Source organism: Marmota monax, unplaced genomic scaffold (genome assembly GCF_021218885.2).
Source record: "Marmota monax isolate L192 unplaced genomic scaffold, Marmota_monax_Labrador192_F-V1.1 WCK01_AAM20220418_F8-fsc00019, whole genome shotgun sequence".
NCBI lineage: Eukaryota > Metazoa > Chordata > Mammalia > Rodentia > Sciuridae > Marmota > Marmota monax.
The window spans coordinates 4331141-4346438 of NW_026695242.1; the positions used below are offsets into that span (position 1 = coordinate 4331141).

The window sequence follows — 15298 nt, forward strand, 5'->3', positions numbered from 1 at the left end:
TTGTGCCTGGACCTGATTCCCTGGGACTATCCTGGTTCTGCTCTGGGAGGGTCACCTTGGCCCAGGAGAAGACTTGGTCCTCTGATGAACATGCACAGGGAGGGGATTCCCCTGAGAGTCCCCACTCTCTGCCTGTGTTAAAGATATTGGGCTTCTAGTAAATTAAAAACCTGACACATTATAAAGGAGTTGCAAAGGAAAAAGGCAAAGCTGAAATGGAAATATGAATGTTTAGTAAATTGGTCTATCTTGGTGATAAGATCAAAAAGGAGAGATGTTCCCTCTGAAATTGTGACAGGTCTAAACTAGAGAGAGGTCGGGCTGGATCAGCCAAAACTCATGTGATTGTGAGAGAGAGAACAGAATGGTAGGGGCATAATGACCAAGGGTGATGGAATTGCTTAATGACTCAGATTGGGGTGTAATTGGAGCCATGTATGGGCTCTTGGGAAAGAGATGCAGACCAAAAGGGACTGGGCTCAGAGTGATCTCTACTAGTCTTCCCTAGCATGGCATCCTGATGACTGCCCTCTGAACTGTTTTCTCTTAGGTCTGATCTATTCTGTGCCCAGACACAAATCAATATTTCTATTTCAATAAACTATTTACATTTCAGTGACTTCACATGTAGGGAGGATGTGTTTTCTTGAGCACCTACCACCCCTCTATGCCACCATCTCTTTGTGGGGCAGAGCCCTGCAGAGGGCAGAAGCAAGAGAGAATTTAACACTGGAGTGTCTGGACTCTTCTGGTGACTCCAGAGAGCCAGATAGGAGAAAGGAGGAACAGTTTTTCCAATAGTGTTTCACATCTTCACAAGTAAAATTTTCAATCAATGAGTATTTGTTGAGAATGTACCACACATGCCAACAGTTGCATTATAAGAGGTCAAAAATAAAAGCTAAAGTGTGGGTTGTAATAAAATGCAATGAGGGAAACGGGTGCTTAGGTGGAAAGCAACGGGGAGTGTTGGGGGAGCAACCCACTTTAGAAGTGGGGTGGTGAAGGGCAACCTCTCAGGGAGAGTAAGCTTAGGCTTGAGGTTGTACGTCTTGCCAAGGAGGAGTGAGCATTCTAGTCTGAGGAACTGCTCGTCAGGTGAGGGGAGAATGCAAGAAAAGGGGTGGAGAGGTTGGATTTTATTCCCAGTGCAAAGAAAAACCACTCAAGTGTTTTAAGCAGGGAAATGGTGTGAGTTTTTTCAAGATCACTCCAGAAAGAAAAAAAAATCATTTGGCCAAAGTATGGAGAATAGCTATAGGGAACTGAGAAAGGAGACCAGAAGATCAGTTAGGGGGCTGTTATAAGAGAGGGGAAGGTGGCCTGTACAGATAGTGCCAGGGAATTTGCATTCAGGATCATTTTGGAATTATGCGGGAAAAGGAGTGGACTTGCTGAGAGGGGAGAGAAATGAAGGTTAATGAACTGGGTATCACTGCATTATGGCATGTTCAGAAGACACAGAAAAGGTGTCCCAAGTAATTTGATCTGCAATCTAGAGCTCAGAGGAAGGTTCACAACTGGAGATACAAATACTGTGAAGAGGTAGAACTTGAAGTCATCATAGGAGATAGATAAGGAGAAAAAAAGAGAGGATGCTCCAGGCCGGAGTGTTGCAGAACGTGAACTTGTCCAGCCAGGCCTAGGTGGAGGAGGAATCTGGGAAAGGGAACAAAGAAGGTAGCAGGAGTCAGGGAGGCCTGGGCACAGACCCTGAAGTCACTGCTGGGTAAGCGACAGTCCTTGCATTTTCAGTATCTAAGGCTGGCTGCAGAGCAAGCCTTGCTTGCAACAACAAAGGAACCTATATTTACGGAGCACTTAACAGTTTTTACAGCATCATGTATTCATTAGCTAAGCCTTTAAACCAGAGAGGTGACGAGTTACAGCCTTTTCAGAGTTCAATGTTTTAGGAGCCTTTTCAGAGGAGACAGTGTTTTAGGAGAAAGAGCTGTGATTTGGGAACACCGGGTTTGTTTCAGCTTACAAATTTTAGCTGGGTGAGTTCAGGCAATTAGGTTAGCTTCTTTGAGCCTCCATTTCCTGATCTGTAAATGAAAACGACCACCCCATTTCCCACACAGGGTGAGTGTGGATCAGGTGGAAGCGCTGTTGGTGAAAGCTCTTTGTGATAGTGTTGTGAGTCGTTATTTCTGAAACAGCACATTGGTGAGGAAGGCCAAAGTCTGAGGCCCGAGTCCAAGGGCTGGCACCATTCGAGCTATGAAAGTAGGTTGGCAACAGACAATCCATGTTAGACTCTTGAAGAAAATGAACAAGAACACATTCCAGGTTTTTAAGGTGTGGCCTAATCATGAATGAATCCCAACCTAACGGTGAGTGTATTCAGTCATGATGAATCCAAGTTCCTGTTTTCCAGGACCTGTGGTGTCACATTCAGGTCTGAATTTCCCATCGAGTGGGCAGGTGAGGAGAGCAGGGTGCTCCCTGGCCATCCCAGCTGTGCAATTTCTCTCTTATGCTAAACCTTTCTGATCCCTCAAGAAATGCTGGGACTTGGGGCCCAAAGATAGCTCCCAGTGACTACGCCACAGTCTCTGTGAGACACAAGGTGTCCCGTGTACTGGTCTGATTCTGGTGTGGCAGGTCTGGGACAGTGACTGGGATTTGTCCCCGACCTCCCTAGAGGGCAGGCATGAGTGGGGACATTGGAGCCCTAGCATCCTACAAACCCAAAGGTGTGATCAGCAGGCCACTGCCAAAGGGAATTGTGGGGGGGGGTCTCCAGCCTTCCCCAAAACTTAAAGCAGCAGGAAAAAAAACTGAATCATGAAAGTTTCAAAGTGGGGCTTGTGGGGAGCTCTGTGTCAGGGACCTCATCCTGCCTCCCAGGCTTAAGCAGCCTCTTGCCTGATGCTTGGCCACTTCTGACCTGCTGCAACCATGATTCACACAAGCCGTGCATTTCCCCATCAGAAGAATGGGGAGCACAGCAACTCTGTCTTCCTTCGACACAGCAGCCCTTGGAGCCCTCCGGCTACCCTACTGGTGTGGCCAACTTTGCAGGTGTGGGAGGGAGGGATTTAAGGGTAGAATCTGGTTATTAAACCCACTACACATGCAAAAACTGAAAGAGAATGACACAGGTGAGAACACAAGGCCAGGCTCTGCCAGGCATCCTCCTCCATGTGGGGCCTTTGATCCTGGTGCACGCTCTATCCTACCTGTTCAGTGTTTTGGGATCATTTTAAAGTTTGTATCTATCATCTGTGTTAACACCTAACTATTATGTGTTAAAACAATAGTAGTGATTTGCTTAGCAGAGAGCTGTGAACACCCACTTCTAGACTCACTGCTTGAATAATCAAATGTTTAAATTTTCATGCAAAATGTTTTCTGAATGCCATTGAATAATGTTTGTGAATATTTACTTTTCCCCCCTTAGTCTGAACGTTTAGACTAAAGAAAACATACAATCAATCATTCACAACAGAGCAAAACTTTCACACTTAAATAAATTTTCAAACATACTACACCAAACTGGGTGTTTTGGAATTAATCTTTATAAAAATGAAGCTTGCTATCATGGTACTAGGCTCTGAGGGTGTTTATACAGACTGTACAAACTAAGCAACTAGATATTTGGGATATTTGTGCAGGATCTCTTTGCAAATGAAGATCAAAGTCAAAAAGAAAAAAACAAATTCACTTTATTTTAAAGACAATGATTGGCATACAGAAGGTATGCACTAGCATAAAATAAACTTTCATGAAAAGCATTAAAATCCATTATAAATTAATTTATTAAATAGGTATTTGGTATATGTGATGGTTTTATTAGATATTACTTTTATTTATTGCCAACCCCTCCCCCAAAGTCAAAGCAAATCAGAAAATCTCATAACTCCAATTTACACTAAATAATTTATTTTCCCAAAATGTGTATGTGTTCTGAGATGTGACACATGATACAATTCAATTGGTCATTCTCTATCAATCATAATATGACAGGACACAAGAGGCTAAAAATGGCTCATCATAATTTATTTTATGTTAAAATGTACAGCTTTTTTTGTTTGTTTTTGTTTTTTGTTTTTTTTTGAAGTAACTGACTAAAAAGATAACAGATAAATACAAGAGTGTCGCTGGCTCCTATTTTATACAAGGATTACGCCTCTCCTGCTTGGCCCTTACTGTCACCCTGTACAGGTACAAAGGCTACAAAAAAGGAAGCAATATAAACAGACACAAATAACTTTTTTGCTTTTTTACATGCGATTTGTAAGCTTAGTTTGAGCTATTCACAAGCTACTTCTCTATTTTTCCTTAAAAAATAACTCCAATATTTTATAAAGATAGAAAAATCTACAGATGGAATGAAAATGTAAAGTTAGAGGCATTTCCATAAAATAGCAACTTTACACCAAATTCACTATTTTTTTAAATTCTGCCAAGTATTTGGACATATATGAAATGTTTCAAAACCTGACAGATAAACACTGAGATATGCTTCATTCAATAAACAGAAGTCTGCATTTATAAAACAGAAAGCTGCCTTTTTCCCCAAAGAAATCTGTCACCAAAATGGAAAAGGGTCTCAACTTTACACCAAACATTTAGCAATAAAACCCTTTTGACTAACCAAATGGGAATAGCCTTTATAGCTCTTTACAGTTTTATAATTAACAAAAATATAGTTTTTTTTTTTTTAAACCCTCAAATTAGGGCACCCTAATCAAGGCAAAAAACTTAAGAAATGGCTTACTGTTAGCACAACACTTGTACAGTACTACAAAATGCACTGTCACTAACAAAGACATTAGCGGCATGCTGAAGTGTCACCTTAAACAAAATATACAATAACTGAAATGCTAAAGGCATTTACATGGAGTGGACAGGGAAGGAAAAAAAAGCTCTAGGTTCAATATTAAAACAGATAATCTGGGGGCTTGATATCCACATTGTTTAATGGAAGCAGGCACAACCAGTGGCTGCCTCCAAACTGTAGTCCAGAGAGGCCTTCCTTCGCAGAGAATGTCATATAAAAGTAACAGAAACAAAGGTACCAAAAAAGAAAGAGGAAAAAAAGAAAAACAACTTGTATAAGGCTTTCTGCTGCATACAGCTTTTTTTTTTTTTTTTTTTTTAAATAAATGGTGCCAACAAATGTTTTTGCATTCACACCAATTGCTGGTTTTGAAATCGTACTCTTCAAAGGTATTTGTGCAGATCAATCCAATAGTGACGCCCAGTGGGTCTTGTGGACTGCCCAAGGTGTCTACCTTCTCATGTAGGACCCATTGAGAGATTGTTTGGACATGCCTGTGTTCATGTAGCCGTGGTGTCCAGGGGCTGTGTACATCATATTACTGTGAGGCGGGGTCTGCATTGGTTGCTGGGCATATGGCTGGGTTCCCATCATGCCCATCTGCATCTGCATAGGGTACTGGGGAGTTTGATTCATGTAGCCATGATTGCTGTGATAGCCACTGTTCATCATTGGCTGGGACATGCTGTACCCATTCATGGCATTGAGAGTGTTCATGTTCATGTTCACAGAATTGACATTGTAGGCTGGGGCTGGCATCAGGTTCACACTCATGTTCATGCCTCTTTGCATTGTTAAAGTCCGTGCAGGACCCTGCATGGCTACAGTCTGGGAGCGCCCATAGATTTGTGACTGATGGGTGGCAGCGGCTGGTGACAGAGATGCCGACTTGGTTCTCATAGAGACATGGCCCTTGCTGGCAATCTGAGTTTGCAGTCTTTGGCTGTGGGAGATGCCAATATTTGATGCAGCCATGTTCCGCTGCAAAAGAGGCGGCGGCAGATTCATTGGAGGAGGAGTCAGGTTGGGGGGTGGGGTCATGGTAGCTTGTGCTTGGGGTCCCCCAGGGACGGAGTGTGGAGACTGAGAAAGCTGAACAAGCCCTGTGTTACTTAATGGTGTGGACAAAGAGGCACTGTTTGCATAGGAAGTCACAGCAGCGGAATGGCTGTAAGGCAATGAATGATCAATAAGTGTATTAGTTAACTGCTGCAGTTTGGCAAGGCTGAAGGTGGCAGATGGCTGTGGGTAGTGCCCAGCCCCAAAATCACTTTGACCCATTCGCTCATATAAGCCAATGTTGGCGTTGCCTGTCTCGGGGATGTCAGCCAGCTGCATCGGTGGGGTGAAGTTAGCAGCCATGCTACACTGAGCCAGCTGCTGGCTGCTGCTCGGAGGCCTCTCCACCACACAGCCTTGGGGAGACTTGACACTGCAGGTTGGGGGAGAGCTAATGCTGGTTTGCTGCAGCATGCTGCAGCTCCCGCTGATGTTGGACATCTGCTGGGTGACGGCACAGCTGCTCTGTGTCAGATTGCTAGAGGTGAGGTTGCTATAGGAGCAGCTGTTCTGTGAAGAGCCATTTCCACAAATGCTGCCACCCATGGTAGAATCATAGCTGCTTGGATTTTCGTAGTTCTCCGTTGTGCTCTCAATACTGCCCAGGTCGCTAAATCCACTATCTACAACTTGCTGTGAGTGATCTGAAACTGATGGGACATCCATCATTGGACTGGTTTCCATGTTCTGCAGAGATGGCACTGAGATGGCGCTCTGATCTGGGCTGATTTGGGCATAGCTGCTCTCTAGGGCAGGAACACTGGGACTATTGACAGAACGAACTGACTGGCCAGGATGGGAATGAACGGATGAAACTGGGCTACTGTGATCTGACTGTTGGCAATCGTCCAGTGTGGCAGCGATTTGTGGACTTTGGTCTGCGTGGGTGTAGTTTTGTAGGCTTCTACAGGCCTCTTGAGTCTCGGCACAATCCTGAAAGGTGTCATCCTGTTCCCTGTTCTCCTGGGTCAAGGACTGAACTGCCTGAACAGTCTCTGAGTCAATTTCCATGGTGGCTGTGTTTCCCTCTTTGAACTCAGAATCCACTTCGCTGTTCTTTTGATCCTGCTTCTGTGTCTGTTCTTCTGGGGGCTCCTCATCAGACTCAGGTGCATTTTCAGTATCCCCAGCAAGCTCCTTAGGCTCACTGTTACATGAAGCTGCAAGGTCAACCCCACAGTCCATCAGGACCTCTGGATTCGAATGACTAGGCTGGACACTAAGGTCTAAAAAAGCCTCCTGGTTTTCTAGGACTTCTTTGAAGGTTTCCCTTGGGAGTTCTTCCTTCTCCACTTCGGCAGACTCCATGTGACTGTCATCTTCATCATCCGCATCGTGATCCTCGTTGTGAGATGGCTCTTCATCTTCCTCTTCTTCCTCTTCATGATCATCCAAATGCACGGTGTCTTCTTTATCCATTGCGATTCCTGGTTCCTCTTTTTCCTGACTTTTAGCACTATCCTGGTTTTTTTCTATAGTTTCTTCTTCTTCCTCCTCCTCTTCCTCCTCCTCCTCCTCCTCTTCTTCCTCCTCCTCCTCCTCTTCTTCTTCCTCAGGTTTGATGAGATCCTCATCTGGTTTTTCGCCTGGTGATTTATTTGGACTTACAGGTGCACACGCTTCTTCCTTTCTGTTTCCATCCCGAGGCAGCAGGGCTTCCACAGTCTCCCTCACCTCCTCCCCAATCCTGATGGGTGTGGGACTAGTTTTGTCTTCTGAAATCTCCTTCTGCTCTTCCACTGTGACCTGGTCATCAGGTTCCATGGGTGTTTCTGGTGGAGTATACAGATTCAGTTTAAATCCAGTCTTCCTCTCTTTGTTTTGCCTCCACTTAGAAAGACCACGCTTTGTTCCTTTTGGCCATACTTGTTTGCACTTTAGAGGTTCAGGATTGTCTTTGCTCCCTTCTTTCAAGTTACTTGCATCATCATCTATTTTGTCTTAGTGGAGAGACAGAAAGGGGAAGGAAGACAAGCAAAGTTTTAGAAAGCATAGCCATGGACAACTTGAATACCTTCCTCTAACTTAATTAGCCAGCACTGCTTTCAATTTAGCATTTTAAAAGCTGATGGTCAAGATAATCAAGACTAATGTAGAATAATATTGTTGCATAAATCAAATAAATAACTTAGGCCTGGGAAAACATCCGAGTTTAACAAACAAGACATTCTATGATGTGAAAGCCCTGAGTTCTACAACATTAAAAAAAAAAAAAAAAGAAAGAAATGAACTTGAACATTTAGAAAGTAAGAAATACAGGGGAATGGAATTAATGCTAGCTTATATGCAAATCATCACTGCACTAGAAAAATAACTAGAAGAATAATTCCTATATCTATCCTGAGGAAATCAACTTTTGTGGATATTTGCTCGATTTAAATGATCTCAAGATGACATTATTTAATTTTCTTTGAATGTTTTCTCTGGCATAAAAATAAACTGTGTACCTCTGAAACAAATGAATAAATAACTAGATACACAAAACACAAATGTATCTGTGAACCATCATTTTTAGGATTATCTTTTTTTTCTTTTTCCCTTTGGCAGTACAAGGGATTGAACCCAGAGGCTTTTTACACATGCTTTGAGCTAAATCCATAGCCTTTTTAAAGTTGTATTTTGAGACAAGGTCTCACTAAGTTGTCCAGGCTGCCCTGGAACTTGTGATCCTCTGGCCTCTGCTTCCCAAGTAGCTGGGATTACAGACATGTGTCACCATGCGTGGCTTAGGATCATCATTTTTGCATGATATAACAACCTACAATACAATTACCATGAAATTACTGAATACTGAAAATACAGGTATTCTTTTCATCTCTCTGTCCACATTATATTTGGGATCAGTTTATGTCTCAACTGGAAGATTTGAAATACAAAACAATTAGAAACACACTGTGATTGCAAAGTTCATTTTAGTTCAGGTAACCTTATTTTTCTGTGTCCATATGCACATGTGATTATAAATAAATATGTTTATATAAATATGTGCAAACAAATAAATACATGAAAATATATTTACACACACACAAAATAATAAACATATAAAATACCCACGTCTTAACTTCTTTAGAAGATTGAAGACTACACTAATCCCCTAAAGTAAATGGCCAATTTAAAGGGAAAGCTCTATAAAGAGCAATAGTCTTACTAGAAATTCTCTTTTTGGCTAGATACAGTGGCACACTCTCCAGCCACTTAGGAGGCTGAGGCAGGAGGATAAAAAGTTTGAGGGCAGCATTGGCAACACAGCAAGACCTTGTCTCAAAAAATAAAAAAAGGAAGAGCTGGGAAGGTAGCTCAGTGAAAGAGCATCCCTGAGTTCAATCCTCAGTGCTCCTCTGCTCCCAACCCCTGGCAAAAACAAAACAAAACAAAAAAATTAACAATAACGATAACAAAAAACAAAAGCATCAAACATTATTTTGGAGAACAAAAATAAGATCTAACAACTGAGGAAGAGAGATCCTTCGTGCCAGAATGGAGTGATTTCTAATCCAGTCAGTGCCGGGCAGGGTCAGCTTTAGCTCGTTTACATAATAAAAGGACTACATATAAACTTACCTGCCAGCATGCTTCGTTGAAATTGACTAATTGAAAAAAACATATGAGATGCAGAATGATCTTGGCTGGACGTGCCAAGTACTGGGCCTGAGTTGTCAAGTTGAGATGTTCAGATTATTTTCTTTATATTCATAATGGCAGATATGGCCACACCAATGACCACAGAATCCACATTCTTACTCTACATGCTACTGATCCTACCAGTAATTTTTTTTTTTTTTTGGTGGGGGGCAGTGGGGGGAGTTACTGGGGATTTAACCCAGGAGAGCTTTACCACTGAGCTACATCCCCAGTCCTTTTTATTTTCCATTTTGCAACAGGGTTTCCCTAAGTTGCTGAGGGCCTTGTTAAATTGCTGAGATTGGCCTCAACCTGTTATCCTCCTGCTTTAGTCTCTTGAGTTGCTGAGATTATAGGTATGTGCCACACACCTGGCAGTCCTACTAGCTTTTGTAGGAATACCTCCCTAAATCAGAAGATGAATTTTCAGATAATTATTTTTAGAGGGAACAAGATCCAGAAAGGTATAATATAGCCACAAAGGATTCCTAAAAGTCAGTAGCACAAAGTGGAGAAGAAAGGCAATGATAATTCACCTACTGACTCCTGAGAAGATAGCCAAGAAGTGGAAGTAAATCTCAATCTCCACACACTCAAAGGAGCTCTCATTCTGCAGTCTGATGCTGTTTATGTGTTCATTTGTTTAAAGAAACCAAAGAAAAGGGCTTGGTCTTTCTATACCCAGGGTTAAGATGTCTTTCCCTCAGCAAATATTGTATGCCAATTATAGTGTTCCTGTTGAAGTAAGGAAGTCAAGAAGGTGCTAACTTGGGTTCTTAAAACTAACTTTTCAAATGCTAGAGTGCAACCTGTGGTTCCCAGGCAAATGAGATGGTTTTTTCCCAGACTGGAACAAATTTTAGATGGAGTCATTTCAGCTAAAGAGAAACGAGCCTTATAAAGCCTCATGATTCAGCTGGGAGTACAAGTGCCCAAACTGAGTGCTTTTAAACAGCACAAAGACAATTCAATGGTAGTTTGGTAGGTTTTTTAGAGGATGAGGAAGGGGTATCCATGTCAACTTCAGAGGAAAAACTATTTCCTGATTTCTATATTATTCAATATTATCAAAGCTAATATTGATGGTGTGGATAAGTTCATATGATTCTTGATCATAATATCCTCAGATACTACTGATGAGTAAGATGTACCTCTAGTTTACTAATAACTGTTTTCTAGGAAAGGAACTATTCTCATTCAATTCCCACACTGATGATAATATATACCCTGATTTCTACAACATTAAATGAAGAAAAGTACCTGTTAGAATCAAGGAAATGCAGTGTGTTTCTTATTGACAGACTTCAAATTTTTTGAAGCTAAGCCAGTTTCTGGGAAGACAAACCCACCCACAGGAACATTCTGGTCTTAGTAGATGTTAACATAAAATCCCACCACTGCAGGGAGAAAGGACAGATGAGCACTTATTTCAGGTGTGATGATATGACCTCCCAGATGCCTTTAGTATCACTCCAGGAGCAAGTCAAACTAACAGTCGTAGGGTAAGGTTTTTATAACCCTCTACTTACTTCTACACGGGTCAGCATTCTTAAAGCAATGATTGTCTTTTCCTTCCTCTTCCTCTGTTTGTCTTTTCTTCCCAGGCTGATGTTGGAATGCTTTTCTCAGAACTGGCTTCCTGCCATCTTCCTCCACTTCGATCTCACAGGTAGGCTCCAGCTGCGGCATTGGCCTCTCTTCATCTGAGTTGTCAAAGGGCTCATTCAGTACTTCTGTCGTCTCAGAAATGGTCTCGGTTGTTACACTGCTGTTGATCCTCCTGCGTTTACGACCCCTTTTCTTCTTTAGTACAAAAGGCCTCTGAAATTAATTCCAAACATAATACATAAGAGCTCATGAGAAATTAAATGGTTGTGTCGATATGCAGCAAACATGTATTGAAAATGCGCCTGAGAATCTTGCACGTAAAGACTTCTGTAAATGCCTTTGTACTTAACCTTCCATTTGATGTTTAACATCCCTCTCGGGCTACAACTACAGAGGCAAGTGTTTTCCAAATAAAACAGTTGTTTACTCAAGCAGATGCTTCGAGAGGGCACATCCTAGCAGCTTGACTGTATATTTTAAAAGCTAAGCTTTGTTATTCTAGCATATATTTTCCAAGTGGTACTTGTTGGCTTCAATATCCTAAACATCATAGATCTTTTTTAGGGCACCATGAACCCCAATGTTTCTATAATGTTGCAATAATTAACTAGCCACTGAGTCACTCATTTAATACTTGGTAAATGTTCAAGGGACAACTACTACATGCAAAACACTAGGGAAAACATGATGGTGTACAACACTGGCTTACTTGTCCCATTTCACAGGACTTCAAGAACTATGAAAGGGGAGGAAGAAAAGGGTACTCCAGGAAAGTATTATTCTCCTGCTTAAAAAGCCCACAAGGTAGCTGCTAAACAATTGACAATTCTGTTAAATATTTTAATATGAAAGGCAGCTAAAAAAGACAGATTTGTATCCTCCATGTAAGATATAAAAATATTTCTTCTATTTGTACTAAAGTTTGGCACAAATGACTCCAAAATCGTAATAAAAATGTTTTCCAAAGTGAAAAAGTATTTAATAATACAAAATTTAAATAAAGGAATAACAGGTAGATTTGCTGTTAAAATGTAATCTGTCAATAATGAGTCCCCAAATTGTTGGAAATAAACTGCAAAGAAAGGTTCAACAAATCTGGTTAAAAGCCAACCTCTAGATCTGGGAGTATAGCTCAATGGTAGAGCTCTTGCCTATCATGCGCAAGGACCTGGGTTCAGTCCCCAGTATTAAAAAAGAAAAAAAAATGAAAAAGCCAACCTTCAGGTAAATTGTATCCAAAAATTATTGTCTTATATTTTTAATGCTTTGAATGTTCTTGACAAACACACATAGGCCTGTTAATCGTATTCTGTAATTTAACATTTGTGGTTATTAATCACCCTCCCGTCTGCCTGCCCTCCCAAACCACTTGAATTTTCCCAAACAGAAGTGTAGAAAATATAAAATAACTGATTTCCTTAAGGTTGAGTCCATTTATATGGTAGTCCACATCATGCCTTGGATGATTCTGGGTTTTGATAGTTTTAGGACAAGTTTCTCTTGTTATATACATAATGAGAATGAATGCATTCTCCTTGTAAGAAATTAAAACATTATTCAGAAGCCTGAAGTCCACTTCATGGATGTTCCTTATTACCACCTCTCCACAGCTACCCTCCCACTAGTTGCCAGGGTTAGAAGAAAGCACTGATCTGGGAGTTAGAGTGGCAAGCTGCTTGACAGACACTACATAGCAGTGGCCTTGGAGCAGAGACTTACCTTGTATCTTGTTATCTCTATTTGTTTTGGCTTTACTAACAAAACCAGACAGATACTGCTTACAAAGATATCAGATCTGGGAAAGCAATTACTTAAAAAATCAATTGTTTACTTTCTATACTACTGGAGATGAGATGGTATAATTTAGAAAAACCACCAGGCTACTAAGATATGAGGAATTTCATTAATGTGCCATAGACCACAGATGCAAAACATCAGCCCAAAGGGCCCCAAATACCTTCTAACAATTCTATGCTGAGAACAAGAGAGAAGCAACAGCAAGAGCACTGGGCTTTGAATGAGCTCTTGGACTCCTTAGGCTTTGAAAGGTGGTTGATGTGCTCTCTGGGGCCCCTTTTCTTTCTCATAACTGGATTCTACTCTTGCAGACCAGCAGGTGGCAGTGACTACTAAAGGAAGCTGGCCTGTCCCTGGCCTTAGCCCCAGTAGACACAATCATGACTGTAAGATAATTGATTATGATATCCAATCAGTGAGACTGGGTACACTGAAACTACATCTAAAGTAGAGAGTGAAACAAATAGCAAATTGTTGGCAATGACAAAGAAGATTTGACTGAAAGCTGCTCAGACTGAAATCTAAACAGCACATACCTTTCTCTTTATGGCAACTGACTGTGGTTTAGTCAATCGTGGGGGAGAGCTTTGAATATTTTCTTCCTCTTCCTCATCTTCCTCCTCTTCCTCCTCATCTTCTTCCTCTTCCTCCTCCTCTTCCTCCTCCTCCTCTTCTTCTTCCTCCTCCTCCTCCTCACTGCTCTCTTTAGATAGCTCCATCAATTGCCCTCGTTCACCTGCCACTGGCCGGCTCTCCGGGGAATGCAAATATTTATTTTTTGATTGTACTTTTGCAGGTGATTGCCTACTGTTAGCTCTAGATGACAGGATTTCTTGCTCCTCCTTTTCCCAGCAGCTAGCTTGTTCCATTAGCCGCTCAGCCTAAGGGGAAGGGTAAAAATGTTGGCTGGTGAGAGGGCAGTTATGTAGCCAGAGCCTCTAAGGATCAATGGCAAAGGGTCTCTAAGTGGGTTCTGATCAGGACAGTTAGCCAGCCAAGCAAATTCCAGCTGCATCATCTCAGGACCCTTAGCATCAGTTAGGATAACAAATCAAAGAAGATTGGGTTTCATGGGATATTTAGCAGTATTAATGATGCAGCGAATTGATTTGAGTCCTTTATCACTACATTACATGCTCACTGGCATGGAGCACTTTAAGCAAGTTCATAAACACAAAGAATCGATTGACATTGCAGCCTTGGAGCTCAGCACCAAATCTGATCTGATTACATGCTGTCAGTAGTGAAAAATGCTGCTTTGTGATCAATGATAAATGTTTCATTTTTCATACTCAATTCAATAAAATTATCATGTCTTACCATGTAACCTCAGTTAGGATAAATTAGTGCCATATCATTTCACAAGCTCTCTATATTTCCAAGCCTTTGACAATGATGTTAATAATTTTCTTGGTTTAAGAGAGCTCTAAGATTGAAGTTACACAACTTAGGATGATGAAGTCAATCATTACCTCTTTTTCGGCTTCTCGCTCTTCTTCCGAAACTGCAGCATTAGAAATTAAAATTGGGGTCCACCTCAGACTCTCTGGATCAAGTTCATTGGTTCGGGAACAGGTTTTCAGCTTTTCCATGTGGCCCAATATCAACTTTTCCCTTCTAATGATGACAAATCTATAATGTGATAAGGCAGAACAAAGCACAATCAAAAACTAAAATTTCACTTCATCTTCACACACTGATATACTAATGCTAACACTGTGTGGGTTAGGGGAAAAAAATCAGAAAACACATCAATGAAAGGGTAGAATAAATTGAAATACAAACAGCAAAAAGATCATTTCATGATTTCTTTATGAAAAAACTTCTGATAATATCACCAAGGAACCACTTTTTTTTTTTTTTACATTTTTTAGTTGGACACACGATATCTTTGTTTTATTTATTTATTTATTTTTTATGTGGTGCTGAGAATCGAACCCAGTGCCTCATGCGCGCGAGGCAAGTGCTCAACCACTGAGCTACAACTCTAGCCCCAGAACCTCTGATTTTTAACTGGAATACATGTGCCAGGGAACCTCTCCAGTATGAGGTGTTTGAGAGATAGTGTAATGTCCAGGGCCTGGGGACTGACCTGCCATCTCTCTTGTCAATCATGTGGAGGTGCTGCAGAGTGGTGGCGATGTCATGTGGGCACATGCCCGTGGCTCTGCTAATCGCCTTGATGCTGATGTGCCTCTCATGGTGGTGGTAGAGGTATTCTAAGATGACGCTCTTCCAATAGGCCAGGTAGGAGAGTCGGCCCAGATCAGAGAGTGGTTTTTCAGGAGACCCTGCTTGGCCTTCTCTTCTAGAAAGCAAATAGCCTAGGGCAAAAAAAGCAAAGGGCCACTCACTGTGGTGTTTCCAGAGCTAGGAACAGGAGCCACCAGAAATAATACAAGTAGCAACAAGGTAAAAACATCA

General features: G+C 41.5%; 1 protein-coding gene across 4 annotated transcripts in view; it reads right to left on the reverse strand.

The window, feature by feature from the left end:
- Nucleotides 1-3653: 3653 nt before the first annotated feature.
- Nucleotides 3654-15298, reverse strand: part of Kat6b (lysine acetyltransferase 6B) — a 189429-nt gene continuing 177784 nt past the window's right edge. For all 4 annotated transcript variants that reach the window (XM_046419679.2, XM_046419678.2, XM_046419680.2 and 1 more), the window contains exons 14-18: nt 14967-15198; nt 14347-14506; nt 13411-13755; nt 10999-11290; nt 3654-7788 (exon numbers count right to left, since the gene is read on the reverse strand). In XM_046419679.2, coding sequence (XP_046275635.1) covers nt 5240-7788; nt 10999-11290; nt 13411-13755; nt 14347-14506; nt 14967-15198 — 3578 coding nt within the window. In that variant the 3' untranslated portion in view covers nt 3654-5239. The remainder of the gene's footprint in view (nt 7789-10998; nt 11291-13410; nt 13756-14346; nt 14507-14966; nt 15199-15298) is intronic.